Genomic DNA, 21,115 nt, shown 5'->3' with positions numbered 1-21,115 from the left:
CTCGTATTTACTGAAAGTGGAAAATGGAATTCTAAAAAAAGGAAAAGAGTGGAATTTTTTCTATACACAAGTCTATAATATTTGTATAAAATATTTACTATATAAAATACCATTCAGAAAGAAGCACTCAAAATTTTCCGACAAATTACAAAATAGATAGCAGAATTTGAAAGAATTCTAAACATTTTAGCTTGTGGTACGTAAGTTTGTACGAACGCAAAAACTGCAATTAACTTCCGATTGCACCACAGATTAGTAATTTATATTTGATATGCAGTATCTCTATAATGAATTGAATTTGTCGATAAACGCTATTATTTGAATTGATGAAAACTTTGTACCAAAGATCTGATAACGCTACATACACACAATTAGTATCAGGACTGGTGTCCCCTCGTCATCATTTCTTATCATCGTACTTTACTCTCACTGGATTAGTATACATTCACGACCGTACAATCCAGATACTAAAACACAGAAAAGCAACCGTCAAGCTCCCACGATGGAGCGAACGTTACTTTTACTTCTAGCCTTAACGGCAGGAATCTGGGCGGGTAAGTTCTTAAATCTTATTTTTAGTATATAAATTATGATATCATTAAGAGACATGATTCGATTGAAATCAAACAGAATATACTATTATCATTTAAAAAAAATTAAATAACTTTCTGGTTTATGATTGTTCTCTGTCTTTCTTTAATCAAGATGAAATACATTTCATAATAACATGTACTTTTCACTAGTGTTGAACCTTTTTATACATAATATTGTATTATTTAGATTACACTCATTACTTAATAATACTTACATTAAAATGAGTCATAAGCGTGTTTGGGCATTTATATTTGGATAGATATCTCATAAACATATGTACTTTTTACAAGTGTTGAATTCTTATGATCTTACATAATATTATATTTAAATCATACTCGTTAGTTAACAATATCTCAAGTTAAAATCAGCCGACCACAAATCGTATGTAGGCATGTGTACATGTATATAAAATGTATATCTCATTAAAACATATTTTTGACAAGTGTTCAATTATCATGATGTTGCATGATATTGTATTATTTGAATTTCATTAATTAGTTAACAATATGTAAAGTACATCAACTGACTCCCAGTCGTGTGTAGGAATGTTTATTACGATTGTGTCGTGTAATGATTGTTGTTCATATGGAAAGTAGTGAACATGTTTGTTGACTTTGAACCTTGCCCTGTAATGCACACTAAAGCAATAACATTTTCAGAACTTGTGATTAGTTTAGTGCGTGAACAAAGACTTTTTTATAATTACACTAACCATCTACCTACTCCAACATAGTACTCTGTGTTAAAATATTTAAACACGATATATCTCGTAGTTATCTAAAATTAACTTGACTATATATTTAGCAACGTAAAGATTGTTATAATATACATGTAAAGTCAATTTTATTCTAACATTTTCAACCTGGAACTTGATAATGACGATCTATAAAATTCAACATTAATTACTCTAATTTCACTTTTTCTATTTTACTTTTTCATACATACCTATGCTTTTTCTTTCTAATCTACAGGACCTATAAATGATATAGCATCAGGTGATACATGCTCAACAACATGCACAGGTACATATTGAACTTTGTGTTCTCATTATGTCTACGATTGCTGTGTAGTATTTTCTGCAAAATATTCGGGACATGACAGTTAGAGCATAAATCATTCCTTTTTCAGACTCTACAAAATTCGGATTTCAACCTGGAACTACTTACGAATACGACTACGATGTGGACACAACCACTCTCATTCAGGGGGCGTCTGAAGGGAAATCGGGAATGAAAATGACCACCAAAGTTCAAGTGGAAGTTCTGTCAAAGTGTGACCTTGTTCTGAAGGTCAAGAATGTACAGCTTCACGAGCGAAACCCCGAGTCACCAGAAAATTTTGTCCTGTCAGCCATGTCCGGAGAATTCAGCAAACAGTTGGAGGAGAATTCACTGAGATTCTCTTTCCAAGATGGTCGCATTGAGTCTCTGTGTCCAACTGAGAGTGAGAAGACCTGGGTTCTCAACATCAAACGAGGTATCCTTTCCCTCATTCAAAACACAATGGAAGATCTACAGGTTGACCAGAAAGTCAAGGAGGTAAGCATCAAAGACAGTTTATTGGGTTTTTTTTCATCTTAACTAAGTGATGAAGAGAAAGCGACACGGATATAAGCATGAGAAATCGATATGAATACCTGTACATTAATTCCAGGCTGACGTGACAGGAACATGTGATGCTGACTACACAGTGTCCGAGAATGGGTGGTACACCGTGACCATTAAGAAGCACAAGAATCTTTTAGGCTGCACAGAACGCCAAGGATTCCAAACAGCTCTGCAAGGAACACCATACAGAGTTCCATCGGTAGGATATCGGGTTCTGTTTATGGTTTAGTTGTTGTTTAGTGTCATTTCCTTTCACTGATGCAATTATCATACACTCGGTTCCTTCTCTTTAGGAAATCCAGTCTTTGCCTGTCATGAAGAGTAGTCACTCTTGCCAGCAGGAAATTAGCAAATCTGGAATCCTGAAAGGATCTTCCTGTACAGAACAGCATCTGTTTAGACCGTTTTCACGAGAATCAAGTGGCGCTATCACAGAGAGCAGACAGACACTGAAATACACGACCGAGAAAAGTGGAGTATCATCAGCAAGTAAGTTCAATATTGGTACACTACGTTGCTTGAAAAGCAGTGATCAATGTGAATATGTTCACCCTAACTGAATTCTTTTCAATTTTGACAGGATCTGTGAGCAGGAAGACTGACATGAACTTTGAGCACTACTCAGATGCTGCCAGTAGCATGAAAACTCGCAAAGACATTGAAAGACAATTGGTCAATATTTGCATCCAAACAAAGGAGGATATTCGCCCTGAGACACCTCGTCTTTTCTCCGATCTTGTGTATATCATGCGAGCAGCCGACTCTCAAACTCTGAATGACGTTTATTCAAACATACAGAGTGGTACACTCTGCAGTGACAACAACCAGAAAGTCAGGTAACATGTAAATCTCTCTCAAAGCAACTGTCTTATTATAAAACATTACGTTACTTGTATTATATTGATATAATTAAATGTTTCAATAACTATTCCAGGAAGTTTTTCATGGATGCAGTTCCCATGGTTGGAACATCAGCCTCTGTTGTCATGCTTACCAAAATGATCAACGACAATGAGGTGACAGGAATGGAGGCCGACATGTGGTTGACGACCTTGGCCTTTATCCAAAGTCCTTCGAAGGATATGATCAGAGAAGTCTTGGTAAGAATTTGTACATGTGAAAATACATTATCTTTATTTCATATCAAAGAAATATTCTAACACTTGTCTCCATCACAGCCACTTCTGAAGAAGAATGGTAAGGCATTGCTGGCTGTGAGCTCCTTAGTCAACACCTATTGCAAGAACGCTGCTTGTGAAAACGATTTGGACATCGCTAATGTCATTTCTGCTCTGGAGGATAAAATTGGATACGGCTGCTACGTTGACGAAAACAACAAAGACAATGTTAGTATGATTTTGAACCATTTTGAGAAATAATCCTTGATTAATATCAATATTGCATTTTCATCTTTTCATTTTTCATCTGCTTTCGTTTATTATTTTTCAGATCATCTTGACGCTTCGCGCTCTTGGGAATTCTGGTTACATTAGCTCAGCTACTGCAACACTCAACAGCTGCATCTCCCGAAAAGACAACCCAATTGAAGTACGAATTGCTGCAATCGAGGCCTTCCGTCGTGCATCTTGTGAGAATGACGTACGTACTATATTAATTAATTTAGGACATTGAATGAAAATATGTACAAACAAAACTAGTATAAATGACTTCTAATATTACGACGATTCTTCATTACAGAGAAGTCAGGCTTTGAAAGTTTTCAATGACAAAGAAGAAGACTCTGAATTAAGAATAGCCGCCTACTTGGCCCTGATGCAATGTCCATCTAAAAGCATTCTGTCTACGTTTCAATACGCTCTGGAGAAAGAAGAGGTTAACCAAGTCGGTTCTTTCATCTGGTCTCATCTCACAAATTTGATGGAATCCTCCAGTCCACTGAAACAGGAGATCAGATCCATCCTGGAAAACGAGTACCTGAAAAAAGAATTTGATATGGACAAGAGAAAGTTTTCTAGAAATTACGAAGGATCCTTCTTCCTCGAGAAAATCAACACAGGGGCTTCAGTTGAAAGTAATTTGATCTGGTCGTCGAAATCATTCATTCCGCGATCACTGATGGCTAACCTGACAGTAGACTTGTTCGGAAGATCTGTTAACATTCTTGAAATAGGAGGACGAGTTGAAGGTCTGGAGTTTTTCTTGGAATCCTACTTTGGACCCAATGGGTATTTTACCGAAAAGGATGTCAAGAAGGCAACCAGCCAGGTTGTTAAAGGTATTGATGCCAAGAAAATGAAGAAAATCGACAGCCAGGTATACATTTTTACATTTTACATTCATATTCTTTTTATGTGACTTTTTGGATATTTTTAACTCTCTGAAAAGATCATATACAACGTTTATTTTATACATGTAGTTCGGTATGGGAATGGATCAACTAAAAGGAGCTCTATACATGCGAATGTTTGGAAACGAATTATCCTACAACAGTTTCAACGGATTTGAGAGTCTTTTGAGTGGAGATAGTTTCAACATTCTAGAGATGTTGATCAGCATGTCTAAAAACCACGACTATTCCTTCACACAGAACATCATGTTCTTGGACACTTCCATGATTATTCCAACCAGTGCTGGATTCCCATTGAATTTGACAATTAACGGAACAGCCACAATTGACATGAAAGCCTCCGGAAAGGCTGATCTCCGAAAGCTGGGTACAAGTCCGAGTAGTCTTCTTATTAGTGGATCAATTCAACCCAGGTTAGAGCATTGCTTTTGCCTTCAAACAAATCGTCTTATCTATCTGTGACATTTAAGTAAAACTCGCATTGCAACGTACATTTCATCCAGATAACAAAAGAATGATACACTAATACACTAAATTGAGAATATATATAATATTTTGTTTGTAGTGCTGCAGTCGAGATCTCTAGTATGATGAGTGTCGATGCTTTTGTGACAAAGAGCGGATTGAAAATGGTGTCAACTGTTCACTCCAGCACGCTGCTAAAAGGTCATTTAGAATTGCAAGATGGAAAGATTTTCAATGCCAACTTGGACATGCCGAAAGACAAAATGGAAATATTTAGCCTGAAGTACGGTATTTTCTAAGATTGCTATTTATTGACTGATTACAAGTATTTACAGAGCAAAAAGGGAATTTTTTTGAAATGAAATATTTGTAGGACTGCTTTCTTTACTGTTCACCGAGATGCGGAAAAAGAACAAAAAATGATCACAAAAAATAGGCAGACTCACAAAACATGCACTGGATCCCGTCTTTCCAAAGTCACTGGACTGAAATTGTGCGGAGAAATTCAATTTCCCAATGCATCTCTTGATGCCAACGCCCCGTACTTCCCTCTGACTGGACCAGTGAATATTGATCTATCCCTGTTGAAAGCTGATTCGCACAAGTCATATAATATAGAGGCTAGGTTTACCTCGGTAAAGTATTTATGTTTTCCACACGTACAGTTATAGCATTGACAATTATTTCTCTTTTGAGGAAACGAACCCAAATTTGTATCATTATTTTCTGTCACTAGAGCAAGAAGGACGTTAACATCCGTATGGCTTTTGACACACCAGGATCACGAATTGACAGGGCTCTTTCCGCAGAATTTCTTCTGAACAAAGCGGACTCTAAAATTCAGCTTGGTTTACAGTCACCATGGAGTAAATATGCCTTTACAGGTATGCTACAAAATATCAAGCTAATATACAATGAATTATAATCCCCGTTTGACAGACATAATTCACAATACTCTTTGAATGTTTAACATAGGTAAACTCCAGAATGAAAAAAATCTGAAACATGTTAGTGGAAAATTCGTCCACAATAAGAGGGAATACTCAGTAGTTGCAGAACTGGCAAAAAAGAGGAAGGGTAACTCTTATACTTATACACCTAATGTGGAGATATCTGCTCCCAAAATGAAACCCATCCAACTTAAAGGAGGAATCAACTACGAAGGAATGAAAGTTTTAGACGCTAATTTGGTGTTAAGCGGAGTATCCAAACAACCAATTAAGATTTCAGGTAATATTTAGTTCACACTTTGAAAAATTGTCACTTCTTAATCACGTTTCTTTACAATTATTTTCGGGGTTTTTTTTCTCTCGGATTGATGGCCTAAACTTTCAGGATTATATATTTCGTTTCAGTAAATTATGCTACAAAGCGCGTGGTGGTGTTAGCTAAAGCCAGTATCAGCTTTGAGAAGAAGAAAGAGTATGTGATTGAGTCCAGAGTTCAGAAATATGCTACTAAGAAAGCTGCTAAGTATAGACCATATCTATCCATCAAAACACCTGAAAAGGAACTCATAAGCTTTGGAGGTTCAGCTGAATACAGAAGCGGAAAGGCTTTAAAGGTCGATTTAACCGTTGATCGCATCGTTTCCAAACCCATGAAATTCTTCGGTAAGTTAATCAAGCAGAAATAGTCAATGTTAGATGATACTTTCGCTAGCTTTTATCTGACTTCAGTATACTCACAAATGTTCATCTATCGTTCCAGTTCAACTGAGAGATGCTAGTAACAAAAAGAGTACAGGAATACGATCCAAAATCGACATCAAATCTCCCATCTTAACAACAAAGTTAACTTCCATGTTCCTGTTGAAAAATAAGAAAATAGCCATAGTACGATCAACACTTGATTACGTCATTCCCCGTGTCAAAAGAGACAGGGTCACTCTAAATGGAAAACTTAATGTTGCCAACACGAAGAGCCTTTCAGCTGCAAAAGGAAACATGTAAGATTAAAATAACTCCGGATTAGGGCAAAAATTTGTATCCATAAATACTGATATTTTACAAATCATATATATATATATATATATATATATATATATATATATATATATAGGCTGTATGCAATACGCATGAGATATATTTAAATGTTTTTCAATTAAAAATGTTATTTGATTCAGGATTCTGAGCTTCAAACAGCAATCTGACTGCAACGTCAACGTCAACTTCGATATCAGCAAGAACTGGAAACACTCCGAGGCCACTGTCATTGTCCAATACGGAGCAAACAAGAAAGATATGAAGAAGCGGATTGAGATTGCCACTGCAATGAATCATATTCTGAATAAGAAACAGAAGAAGTTCAATCTTGACGCTAACACCAAATTCATCTTCCCGTACCTTGTAAGTAAAATCCCAAGTACCAGGGTTTGCTTCCATATCATTTAATTCAATATTCAGTACTATGTTCCTAGTTTTCTTGAGATATCAATATTGATTTTTGATATACTTACAGGGTGTGAACTATCAAATGAAAGGAAAACATGTTCAGACTTCCAAATCAATTGATTCTTCCTTGGATGTCCTCTTTGGCACGAAATCCTCCTACAGTGCTTCTTTGGAGCTTAAAGACAAATCCAAGAAATTTAGAAGTCTGGTAGGTAAACTAGGCATTTCTATTCCAGGCAGAGATATTGTCATCAGCAATATCTTTGATCAAACCAACGCCAAGAAATGCAGCAACGTTATCACAATTCAACTGGAAAACGGAAAGAAATGCGTCATCCAAACAAAGGTACGCCAAGTTGCAGTAAAGGAATACGACATCTCTACCTCTTTCAACATTCCCTCCTACGAAATGTTGACTGTCTCAGGACAGTACAGACTCATTCCTACAAATCTACAGGCCAACTCTGAAGTTCAATATGGCAAAACAAAATATGCAGTTTCCCTGTCCTCTCTGGTCCGTCCTGGATCTAGAATCCAGTTGGCAGCTGATATCGAAAATCCCGCCCGCAAAATCATAGCGGAGTTTGACACTCGAATGAAATCGCCAGTGTACTCCAGCAAATTGGATGTTAAATGGGATGCAAATAAAGACCCTTCAAAACAACTGATGCTACAAGGCGACATTACCTTTGAAGGAATTGAGAACTTGGAAGCTACAATTTCAAAAGTAAGTCCTTTGGGATCGGGCAGTATTAATCTGAAACACCAGAGTGGAGCTAAATATTCTACCCATGCCCATGCTGAATGGAATAAAAAGAAAGTTTCCGTAGACTCTATGTTTGGTAAGGAAAAGAATGGCTACAAGGCTGGTCTGAAAATTGCATCTCCATTCAAAGACTACAAATCCATTAATATCAATGCTGGTCATCAACTTGACAAAACACAATCTTCGACAAACATAGAGATTGACTGGAAACCAATGAAGCGCATGTCTTCCACCCTCTCCGTGAAACGGCCATTGCAATGGGATGATTTTGAAGCAAGTCTTGATTTAAAAACACCAGTTCCAGGATTTGAAAGATCTGGAGTCGAAATGAAGCACAAGAAGACCGGACGAATTGAAAGTATGATCAAATTGTCTTGGAACAAGGATTTCCTTCAAGCGGATATGCTTGCTGCTGACCAAACGACGTCTTCTTCCAGAGATATCACAGGAAGACTGAGTATGAAATCAACTCTGCAACAAATAGCATCTCTCTACCTTGCTGCAAAACATGTTGACACCGGAAAGAGATTTGAAAATAGCCTTACTTTCGAGCACAACGGAAACACTTACAGCTACCTTGGAAAGGTAATGCATTTTCGAAATGGATGGAATTTACAGAGCAGTGGCAATGTCAAGCTAAGCAGTCCATCAAGACAAGTAGAATCCTCCTGGGCTCACAGAAACACATTTGAAGAGATCCAAACTATTTTCAAATTTGGATCCGATGGTAGCATCGTTGACTTCAGTGTAAATGCAAAGCAGAGTATGTCAATTCCACGTGGAACACTATCTTTCGATACAACTTTGCGTTCTCCCTTTAGCATTGCTGAAGACATTGCTCTGACGATTTCGCATGAACACGGTGTTGGAATGATCGATAACCAGATCAATTACAGTAGTAAAGGAAGGAAAGTCCTCTCTTTGGTGAACATCTATAAACGACACAACGGAGTTGCTACATCAAGTCACACTCTTTCATGCCATGGAGACACTAAGAGCCTGTCAATCTCCTCTCAATATGATCGCTATCCTCTAACAGGTAAAGTTGAATATCTTTCTAACAAGAAATCCCTTGGTATGATAGATGGACATTTTGATTTCCTTCCAACTGGACTGATGAGCGGAAGAGTCGAACTAGTAAGTCAGATACCTGGAGTAGAAAAGTTGAAGCTTAGTATGGACCAATCCAACGAAAGAGGTGAAACTGTTACAAGATCATCCATCGTCCTACCATCTGGAGATTCCATCACGATGGAAAATCGTGGACAATGGAATAACAAGAAGAGTTTTAACACTGTTTTAACGACACCACATAGAAATCTTCGCAAAATGACCATTGGTGCCGAGTTCTCAGGCAATTCCAAATCATTCCATACCAGTGCTAATTTGATGGTCGATCCTTTAGTTGGAGCTATGTCCGTTACTTCTCAATGGAGTTCATACGGTGGAATAATAGCAAGCATCCAGGTCAAAACCCCATTTGAGCAGTATAAACAAAGCAGTGTCTCATTTACACATAATGACCAAAAGGCAAAGAAAGTTACCGAACTGAGTGTTGAATATTTGCCAGGTAAAACAATTAAGGTGGAGTCTACTTTACGCCCAAATCTTCAAAATCTTGAAGGCAGTATTGCTCTCACAACACCTTTCCAAGAGCTTCCCTATTCTGCAGCATTGATTCGTCATACCGGCAATAGTCGTCAATTCCAATGTCATGGTGAGATTGAATACACCCGAGGAAAGAAAATTCAAGGAGACTTAACCTTTTCCAATGATAAGAAGTTAGAAGGAACTTTGGTACTAAGATCTCCCTTTGCAAAAGATTTTATTGCTGCATTCAACCACGAAGGGTCCATTTCCCAATTCTCTTCCCACGCTGAAATGCAGTATGGAAAGTCAAAGAAATACGAAATTACTGGAAATTATGGCAAATCAGCTGGTAGTATTTTGATTAAATCTCCACTCCATGATGATATAGCCGCTTCTTTCAAACATATGGGTATCATATCCGATTTTAGCTCACATTTGGATGCTTTATATGGCAGAGGAAAGAAATATGAATTGGATGCCAAATATAGCCAACAAACTGGTAGTATTAGCATCAAATCCCCTTTGTCAGAAGACATGAGAGCGTCATTCCAGCATAAAGGAGAAATGACAGATTTTGTATCTCAGGCTGAATTTCAGTATGGCAAATCCAAGAAGTACGAGGCCAATGCTAAGCTTTCACTCGCCAAAACATGGACAGGGTCCTTATCATTTGACTCTCCAGTCACAGATGACTTTGCAACATCTTTTTCACATGCTGGTAAAGTTAAGGACTTCAAAATCACTGCCGATGCTAAATATGGTAAACATAAAGGGTCAATCACTGCAATGTTCAAAAATGCAAAGAAGACTATCGGATCTTTGGAATTCAAATCTTCCTTTGTGGATGATATGACGGCTGCATTTTCTCACGAAGGCTCACTTAAGACTTTTGATACCAGTGCGTCACTGAAAAAAGGAAGAAAGGTTATATATGAAACATCTGTTGCATTCTCAAACGGAAAGAAATTGATTGGATCAGCTACACTAAAAACACCATTCCATAAGGATGTATCAGCAACATTCAAACACTCCGGAGATCTTTCAGGCTTTTCAACGACAGGTGCTGTAAAAGTAGACAAGAAAATGCAGTTTAAATTGAATGCGGATTTGGTAAATAAGAAGAGCACTAAAGCAAAAATTCAGATTCAAAATCCATTCACCGAAACAATCACACTTACTCTTGTCAAGAAAGGCAAACCAACGAATATGAGAGTAATTACAAACGCACTTCTAGGCAAAGGAAACAAATATACAGCCGATATTACCATGAAACGAGGATCAGCTTCTGTTGTTATTGTCAACATGGCCACCCCAATTCCCGGGTACAAGAAGATGAAGGGAATCTGGAAGTTCAGCGGAAATAAGAGGAGTTTCAAAACAAGCGTTCGTGGTTCAATTGGAAAGGAATTTATCACTGCAGATCTTATGATGTCTATCCGACCAAATTTCAAAGCTGATATTTCCTTTGAAACACCGTTTAAGGGACTGAAAAAGGCAGGAGTCATCCTTTCTCATCAAGGGACTCTTCGTGATTTTAAATGTCACGGAGAAGTAACATTAGGAAAGAAGAAACTATATAATGGAGATATTATATTCACCATAGATCCAAAGATCGCTGTCTCAATTGCACTTCAAACTCCATTCAGGAAGTTTGAAAATACTGAACTGTCCGTGACACATGATGGGTCCTTACAAAATTTCAACAACCAAGTAAATATCATGTTCCTGAATAAAAAGAGAATTGCCTCGAGCCTGAAAATGGATTTTGAGTCTGATATTTCAGTTGAAATGTCAGTCCAAACACCGTTCAAAGATTATGAAATGCTACAAGGATCGTTTTCTCACAAAGGCACATGGAAGAAGTTCCAAATCCATGCCGAAGGGTCTGATGTGTCCAACAAGAAATTTACCGGTGACATTGACATGGACGTAATTGATCACATCAAAGGAAATATGCAGTTGACAACTCCTTTTCAATTCATGCATCGTCTGAAAGGCAGTATTTCGCATGACGGAACATTCAACAACTTCAGAAGCCATCTCCAATTTCAACACAACAACGACAAATCTGAAATGGACGTGAATTTCAGTTCTTTGGCCAACCTGGAAGGAAAAGTAATTGTCAAGTCGCCATACATCAAAACAATTGAGGGTACCTTTCTTCATAAAAGTTCTCCTATGTTTACTTCTTCAACAATCAAATACGGAAGTAAAAGTCTTTTGGATGGAAGATTCTCTCTGAACTCCTCTCCGGTGCAGGGATTACTCATCTTAGATACGATTTACAAAAAACCTCTGAAAGCCACTATAAAACACTCGGGTACAAGTAGACAATTCAAGACAGATGTACAAATGAATTATGGCAAACAGAATATTATATTTACAACAGAGTTCGACTCAACTAACGACATCTCTGGCAGAGCAGCAGTGACTACCACATTCGGAAAAATCAACAGTTTATCTGCTTCATTTTCCCATGCAGGAAGAATAAGCAACTTCAAATGCCATGCTGAGGTATCTGCTAATGGTGAAAAAGTGGAGGGTGACGTGACCTTTAACAGCCTTGGTCCAATTGAGGGAACACTGGCCATACGCACGCCGTTTACTGATTATCGAGAGAGTGACTTTTCCTTCCGACATAATGGAGGAATATGGAATTTTAACAGTCATGCCGATTATTCACTTGAAGGCCAGAAATCCGAAGTTCAGTTGACCGTAGACACCGACAGAAAAGTAAACATTGATGGCTTCATCAAACGGCCATCTTCTGACGATATCATTTTTAAACTTAATCATGCTGGATCAGGTCAGAGATTCAAGAGCGGCACTGAATTGACTTATGGCGGGGAGAAGAAAATCCAAGGAAAGCTTTCCTTTAACACCGTTTCTTCGTTATCCTTCGAAGCTTCCCTGAAATCAAAATGTCCAGTGGTGAAGAACATTCAAGTCTCCGTGTCACAAGATGGTACTTCAGAGAATTTCAATATCCAGTCTTCAGGCAGTTTCAACGGTAAGAAAGTGACAGCTAATTTCGGACTCAATCGACGCAGTGGGATGAATGGCTTCGTGACTCTGAAAACTCCATTCTCTGAAGATATCAAAGTCATGCTGAAACATAATGGACCAGTTACAAACTTTAAAACTGTAGGAGAAATTTCGTATAGTGGAAGAAAACAAATAGAAATTGACACCTCCCTCGATGTCCTGTCGTCAGTCAGCGGACAAATGTCTTTGAAAACTCCACTCCGTCAATTAGATGATGTTCAAGCTCATTTCCGCCATGATGGAGATCTGAACAACTTTAGATGCAATGGAAAAATCAGTTTATCCGGAAAGGAAATGCTATCTGCTGATATTTCTTATGACTTCAAACCTATTTCTGTATCTTTCAACATCAAAAGCATAGCTGGAAAATTGTCTGGAACTTTCACCCATGCACAGTCAACAAGCTCCATGCAATCCCACGCTGAACTGAATGTCAATGGAGAAAATACTCAAGCAGATATTACCTATTCTAATAATGGAATTAAAGAAGGAACTGTAAGATTATCAACTCCATTCAGTGAAACTAGTGGTGCCTCGTTCACTCACGAAAACAATGATGGCCAAATTAAAAGCAGTATAAACATGCATTCAGGAGACAAATCTATCATCAGTGCTGCTGAAATTGCTTTTGATGATGGAATGAGTGGTAAATTCATCATCACAACACCGTTTGAAGGATTTAGAGAATCTAAGGCTGACTTTACTTACTCTCTTTCTTCCTCCGGATTAAAGACGACAACTAAAGCTACCTTCCGTCAAAAGAGTATTTCTGCAGATCTTAGCTTCGACAAAACGCCACTCCAAGGTAGCATTGTGTTGAAAACTCCTTTCAATGGGTTTGAGGAAATGAAATTGGCCTTTAACCATATCAGCTCTGGATGGGGATTCAGAAATCATGTGGAAGGAACTATGAGAGGTAAAACAGTTGAAATGGATACCGCCTTCAACAACAAGAAATCCATATCTGCAAGTGCAACTATCAAAACTCCGATAGCAGGAATGAACATGTTTACCGCTTCTTTCAACCATGAAGTAAATGCTAATGGTATCTCGAGTGTTGCCAAAGTCGGAATTGAAAAGGATGAAATTTCTGTTGAGGCTACATTGAACAAAAGACCAGGTTCGACTAGTTCTGTCATAATCACAACACCATACTCTGGCTACGAAAAGCAATCAGCATCCTTTGTCCACAGTTTTGAAAAGACTGGCATCCAATCGCATTTCGAGGCTTCAGCCCGTGGCAAGAAAGTGGAAGTCGATGCAAATGTGGATTTTGAGGCTGGTAATCTATTGATAAGGACTCCATTTGAAGGATTCGAAACACAAGAAATACTCTTCACTGTAAACGGAGAGACCCTTCAAGTAAAGGGAACATTTAGAGGAAAGATTGTTCAGCTCGAGTACTCCATTTTCACCAGAAATGGAATCCAACACACGCTTTCATTAAAAACACCTTTCCCAGGATTTGAAGAACAAGCAATTTCCATAGATAACGAGAGAACCCTTCGTGGGTATCAAACGCGTGCAGAAGTTACCTACCAGAGGAAGAAGATTGAACTTACAGCCAGTTTGAATATCGATACAATTGTTGACGCAGATCTGCAAATCATTACTCCATACACTGGTTTCGAAAGTCAGAGACTCTCCTTCAGAGTTGAAAGTGGTAAGGTTCATGCCATCGTGTCAGTCATGCAAGAAACGATCGAGTTTAACGGCGAGCTCTCATCCAATCAAGGATTGTTGTCTCTTAAATCGACTCTCAAAGGTTTTGAGACCCAAAGTTTAAGCTTTACATTTGATGATAAGAAAGTCCATGCACAAGGCAGCTACAGGCAAAAATCAATTGAAGTTGATGGCGAACTTTCAGCAAAGAAAGGGAGTCTCTCGATCAAAACGCCGTTTACTGATTTGGAGAATCAGAACATTAAGTTTATTAAGAAAGGACCAAAAATTCAAGTGGAAGGAACACTCATGCAAAAAACTGTAGAAATGGACATCTCATTTAGAAACAACAGAAAAATGGAGGGAAATATTGCAGTAAGAACACCTTTCTTAGGTTATCAAGAACAAGAAGTTTTGTTTTCTCATGACACTACAGGTGAGGGTTGCCAAACACACGCCGAAGTACTTTTCAACCAAGAGAAATCTGAATTTGATCTCACTGTCATTAATGGATTAAAGAAGAAGTTTAAGGTATCTCTGAAAACCCCATTCAAAGATTTCGAAGAGCAGGATTTCAGTGTCGATATTGTAAAATCTTCCGATGGTCTTCGAGGACATGCCGAAGGAAACTTTAATAGAAAGAAAATTGAAAGTGACATCAGTTTTGATCTTCAACCCCAAATGTCAGCCAATCTCGTCGTAAAGACGCCTTTCGTGGGATTTGAGAAACAAAACATGAAGTTCACCCATGAGCTGACATCACGGGACATCATTTCCCATCTGGAGGGAACATTCCGCAATCAAAAATTAGAAGCCGATCTATCTGTCTCTCTTCGAGATTCAAGCCTGAACGCCAACTTTAACATGAAGACCCCTATCAATGATTTTGAAGTTTTGAGTGCTTCAACATCAAACACATGGTCCTCCAATGGATACACTACTCATTTGGAAGTTGGAAACAATATAAAAAAGATCGAATTCGATAGCTCCTTGGATACCTCTGACGCAGTATCAGTCTCAATGTCTCTTAAGACTCCTTTCACTGGTTTCGAATCTACAGTTTTTACATTGAACAAAGATGGAGCTTTGGAAAACTTACAAGTGTCCAGCAACCTTGTCTATGGATCCTCCCAAACTGTATCAGTCTCATTGCGTAACATAGTCAGCGATTCTTCACGAGAACACTCCTTGAAACTCCAAAGTCCTTATAATGATATCTCTACCACGTACACACAGTCGTCAGATAACGGTATATTTCAATCACAAACGGACTTTTCCGTTGGAAGTCAATACAGTTTCAGTCAAACAAATACTTTACAGTACAATGATGCTTCGTTGGTTGACTTCACAGCGACAACTACATACACCATAGACGGAATATCTTCCACTACAATGACCAAACTACATCATGAGGGAACACTTGGTGACTTCAAGACCGATTTCTCCACAAGGTATGGAACTGAGGAAGCAATTGTATCAGTACAGTTCAAAAACACAGACGCTATTGAGGGCTCACTGTCAGTCAAATCACCGGTACCATACCTTCGTAATATTGATGCTAAATTTTCACATAGCGGGGACCTTGACCAGTTTAGGACAAGCGCTGATTTCCAGCATGAAAACACGGGGAAAATGGAGGGAACACTTAATTTTTTCAGGCGAAACTGGCGTCGCATCAGCTCTATCTTGGTTATTAAAACCCCATTCAGTGGATTTGAGCAAACAAAGCTTACTGTAAAACATGGGGCAAACAGGAACAGCATCGAATCAATTGTTTCTGTTGGATACGGCAACGATCAACATATCAGAGCTGCATGGAAGGTCTCCCTCAGTCCAATGGAAGTAGATATCCTTTTCAAATCGCCATTCGATGGTATGAAAAATCTGAAAGCAACTGTCAAAACTACCACAACTGGAAGAAAATACAACTCCGAAATGACCTTGTCTAGGGAAGACCATACCATCAATTTGCAGTCTACGATCGATCTTGAATCAACACCCATGTCATTCAATGTTGCTTTATCTACTCCGTTTTCTGGTTTGAAATCCACAAAACTGATGGTTTCTCACAACGGACGTCCCCTGGACTTCACCACTAGTGTCAATGTACAAACATCGATTGGAAATGCAAAATCTGATGCTAGATTCAGATACATGTCTATGTCAGATATCGACAGCTCATTTGAGTTCAACAGTGATATTAGTGGACTTGAAAACGTCAGGTTCAGTGTTAAAAACGATAAAAATGGCAATGAATACAGAAACCACATGAAAGCCTCATGGATGAAAGGACATACCATTGTGTCTGATGCAACCTATTCCACAAGTGAGACATGGAGAATCACCACCCACAAAGCTGGACTAACAATCAGCACCCCCTTTAGCAAATTGAGAAGTCTTAACATCCAAGGAAGCAGCGAAAAATCCAGCGACTCTGCCAAACAATCCCTCCTTGCCGAAATTAATGATGAAAAATTACTGGACACGGAATTTGCTTATGCTAAAGATTCAAAACACTCTATGTCTTTCGTGATGAGAGAGCCACAACCAATGAAATTCGATGGGGAAGCAGAGATGTCCGAGTCCGTCAAATATGCCCTTGTTTCCATTAACTTGGACACAGCATCAACAGAGAGACAAGCGAAATTTGAAACTAAATATGTCACCGATTCTTATAATCAGAGAAAAGAAGTTACAGTTAAAGTTTCCACACCATCCAAATCCGTTGAAATCAAGGGATCAGGAGAAATGTCATCTTCCCGCATGCTTTCGTCATGGGATATCCTTATTGATGATTCTCAAATTTTTGGAATCGATGCTGAACATTCACTAGTCCACAGTCGAAGCAACTATGAAAATGGAAACAACCTGAAGCTGAGATTTCCAGAGAGAAGCATTGCTTTGTCTGGATCCTATCAGACTAAATATGGCAAGAAGTCTATCGATGGGTCTGTAATGTGGGATGCAGACAGAGACACATCCAAGAAAATTGGTGCCAGTGCCAGCCTTACTCCTCAAGGAGACTCTATGAAAGCTGATGTGTCCTTTGAAATCCCAAGCATTGGCAAGGTAACTACTATTAATTGTGAAAATATCGTTTTTGAACATTTAAAGACTGAATCAAAATTGTTTTACTAACTGATAAATATTAAATGTTTCTTTTTTACAAGGATGTGAAATTAGACTCTGAAATGACCCTGAACCAAGGAAGCGTTGTTTTCGATGGGAAGACAGAATTCAAATATTCTAAAGACGAAGACAAGACCGTTGTCATCAACTCCAGAATTGAGGACATCTCAAGAGGATCCAACAAAAACTATACCTTTAGCTTCGGACTGAGGCACATCTTCAGCAGTGTTGATGTTCAGTTTAAATCACATGTTGGAATGTCAGATGAAAAGTACTCCAGCGGAATCAAGGTTGACTACCTAACATCGAAACGTATCAATAAAAACTTTGCTCTGATGGGAGAAATCGACAGCCTTCGTCGCCAAATAAATGTTGAGGTAAATAGTAGGTTAAATTAATGGACTTCCTTCCAATATCTTTGCTTCTATTTTGTTGTAATTATTTTGCAATATTCTTTTATATTCCAGGTGACCTCACCCATTAAATCGATGATTATGTCCGGAAAGATCGAAACCAAACCATACAGACTGAGTTTGCGCAACATGTACGATAACACAAAGGAAATTGACTCTCGCATCACTTTCGACCCTGAAAACAAATTACTGGATGCACAAATTAACTATGACATAGGTAAAGTGTAATTTCATTGGATACTCTCGACAATATACTGGTTACTTTTTCTGAAAGATTAACAAAATATTTGTTTGTTCAGATAACCCAGCGAATGTGTTGCACTTCATTGCTAAGTACGTGAACGACAGTGCCATTCTTGCCGAGGTGTACCGAGATGAAAATTCTCGTAGAATTACAGATAATCTCCTAGCAATGAGATTGAATACATCAAGAATCCTGCACACTCGTATTCATTGGAGACCTTCCATGATCCAGGATCTCAAAGTAAGTAATACCTGGATTCCATTTATAAGGAAAAGTTTTTTTTTCTATTTCGCTAGACTCTTTTCTTGTGTTTGAAATCACTCTAATTTATTTCTTATCTTCATATTCAAAGGTATCTGGACTTGCAAAGATAGCTCTGACCAGCAGGCAAATGAACACCGCTTTCTCTGAAGCAGCCAAAGCCGTGGGTGACGAACTGAATTCCAAATACAATTTGATCCGTCAGGCTGCCAGTGAGGGATACCGCCCATATGGTAAATTTATGGAGGAGATCATGACTGAAATCGAAAAGAACTATCCCACTGTTGATATGACACTCATCAGGTATTTCACTACACACCATTCAAGAAATGAGAAAAGAAAACACAATCCAACTGCAACAAAATACGAAATAAAGCTTGGAAGACTTCTTTATTATTTTACATTCGGTTTGTCTTTCATTTCAGAAAGATAATTAAAAGCAACCCTGTTGAATGGCAGAATTTTCCCGGTAAAGAAGCGTACAACGTTTACGTGGAGGCCACCAAGGAAATAATTACAGTAAGACATGTTTTCCCCAAAAGTTGTATGCTATGTTTGGTGATATTATGCAGAAAGTATACTGTTTCTGTTTTGTTTTTAAGCTGATGGAATCAAGAGGCAGCAAGAATTATGCTGAACTGATGAATTTCATTGAACAACAGTTTGTTGAATTGTCTGCTGTCATTGAAAGTTCTATGAAAAAATACCAAGGTAGTTTTAAGATTTTTTATTACTAGGTTAATATTGATCTAAATGAATGCTTATGTTGCACCTTTTCCCTCTATTTATTATTTCCATCTTCCTCATTGAAGCTGCGGTGTCCAAATTATCAGGAAACCACGTATCTGAGTACTTAAAATCAAAGTACGATGTATATTCAAGAACACTTAGTGAAATGGAAGTGCCAGATATGGCTAGTCAGTATACAAACGCCATCTACAATGCCAGGGACCAAATCGCTTCTAGAATGAATGGACCTGTATTAAAAACCATTAAACAGGCTGGAGATCAAAGTTATCAACTGGTTAGGACAATTTGCTTTTATCGTAAGATTTTAAAATCGCAATATTAAATCTCTGTTTCGGAATGAATATATTACATGTATCTCATACATTTGTAGGCTAAAAACGCATACAAATTTTGGGAAGTGGAGGAAAATATCAAATCTGTCATGACCAACATCTTTGATATGATCAAAATAGACATTGAGGAGGAGTTTGCGATTCTCAAGAATTCCATTTCCAACCTTCAAAACTCTAGGATTACTGTTTTCAACCCAAAATCAGGGGAAATACAAATGGACACTTACCTGCCTGTAGCTATGCCGTCTTTGAGGGAACTTCCTAAAATATCGGTCGCCAAGTATGTCAATCGACTCCACTCCTATGTCCCAAAATATTCCAACAAATGGGGATCTCTGTCGGAGTACATTCCCGATTCTGATGTTTCTAACTGGATTCCACCATTCAGAGGTACTGAAATGTCTTCGTAATACATGTATATCTTCTGGAATTAATTTGTTATTTCATTGTTGTAATTAGTATATATTCAGTTCTGAATTAATATCATCGTTCTATTTCAGCTGTTGCTACTCTGAATGGCAACCGCGTCACAACTTTCGATGGTGAGGAGTACGATTTCTCTGGAAAATGTTCATACGTTCTAGCACGAGACTACACTGATGGAAATTTCTCTGTCATCATGAATGTCCTCGGAAAAGACAAGAAACAACTCATCATCATGACAGCCAATCAGATACTCCAAATCGCCCCTAATGGGAAGGTATGAATTTCTTTAAATAATCAAATTAATCTGCATGGAATTTGAATTGGGTATCATTCTTCTTTACCCCGACATAAAAAATTAAGATCCTTGACCAATTTCCAAAACTTTAAATTCTATTGCAGCTTCGTGTTGATGGAAAAATTATCAGCACCCCATACAGATCTGGAGAATTAAGTGTGGTTTCAGAGGAGCAGTCCTTTAACGTGTACGGCCGTGGATTCACCGTCACCTACAACATTCCAAGAGATCAACTTAAACTCGTTGTAAGTGGATGGTACCACGGAAAAGTAGGTGGACTTTTTGGAACCAACAACAATGAAGTGTATGACGACATGATGACATCATCACGGCGAACTGTAAACGATGTGGATCCGTTCGTTAACAGCTGGGAGGTTGACAGCAAATGCCGTTAACCTGAAAAACACTGTTAATACTAACTTTGATTTATCATTCAATTGTTAAATTGTTAAATCCATGTTTTTGTTATATTGATTTCACCAATCAATAAATACAATCATTTCAAGCAGTATATACAGTGTTTGTGTGTAATTACAATGGCAGAGATGATATCGTAAAAAAAAAAAAAAAACACGGAAAAAGAAAACCTTTCTGATGTTTTGAGACTGAGTGGTTTTGTTCACATTGGTATCATATAAGTTTTACACTGAGCAAGATTTTAATGTCAATACGAAAGTCAAAAACTTTATCAAAAGAAAAGTCAAGGAATATTTCTCTTGCATCAGATTAAGTTCCGTAAAGGAATTACTTTTCATAAATTATGAGCTCAGCAAATTACCATGAATTTGTCCTCCGTTTCCATGACAACCAATGAATAAATGTTATATATGTTAGT

At 38.0% G+C, this 21,115-nt stretch overlaps 1 protein-coding gene across 1 annotated transcript; it reads left to right on the top strand.

The window, feature by feature from the left end:
• Window positions 1-473: 473 nt before the first annotated feature.
• On the top strand, window positions 474-20,791 carry LOC130054805 (uncharacterized). The gene is made up of 29 exons (XM_056165720.1): window positions 474-554; window positions 1,566-1,616; window positions 1,723-2,132; window positions 2,248-2,400; window positions 2,495-2,690; window positions 2,782-3,037; window positions 3,136-3,301; window positions 3,380-3,547; window positions 3,651-3,800; window positions 3,900-4,475; window positions 4,579-4,922; window positions 5,075-5,257; window positions 5,348-5,609; window positions 5,711-5,858; window positions 5,950-6,204; window positions 6,330-6,587; window positions 6,685-6,922; window positions 7,100-7,322; window positions 7,435-17,499; window positions 17,601-17,936; window positions 18,027-18,189; window positions 18,272-18,456; window positions 18,569-18,780; window positions 18,903-18,996; window positions 19,080-19,188; window positions 19,290-19,501; window positions 19,598-19,949; window positions 20,060-20,259; window positions 20,385-20,791. The coding sequence occupies exons 1-29, from the start codon at window positions 503-505 to the stop codon at window positions 20,673-20,675; spliced, it is 16,308 nt and encodes a 5,435-aa protein (XP_056021695.1). The 5' UTR covers window positions 474-502; the 3' UTR covers window positions 20,676-20,791.
• The last annotated feature ends 324 nt before the right edge of the window (window positions 20,792-21,115 follow it).

Source organism: Ostrea edulis, chromosome 5, assembly GCF_947568905.1.
Source record: "Ostrea edulis chromosome 5, xbOstEdul1.1, whole genome shotgun sequence".
NCBI lineage: Eukaryota > Metazoa > Mollusca > Bivalvia > Ostreida > Ostreidae > Ostrea > Ostrea edulis.
The sequence above is the reverse complement of the archived record's forward strand: the minus strand, read 5'-3'. Positions and strand labels throughout refer to the sequence as shown.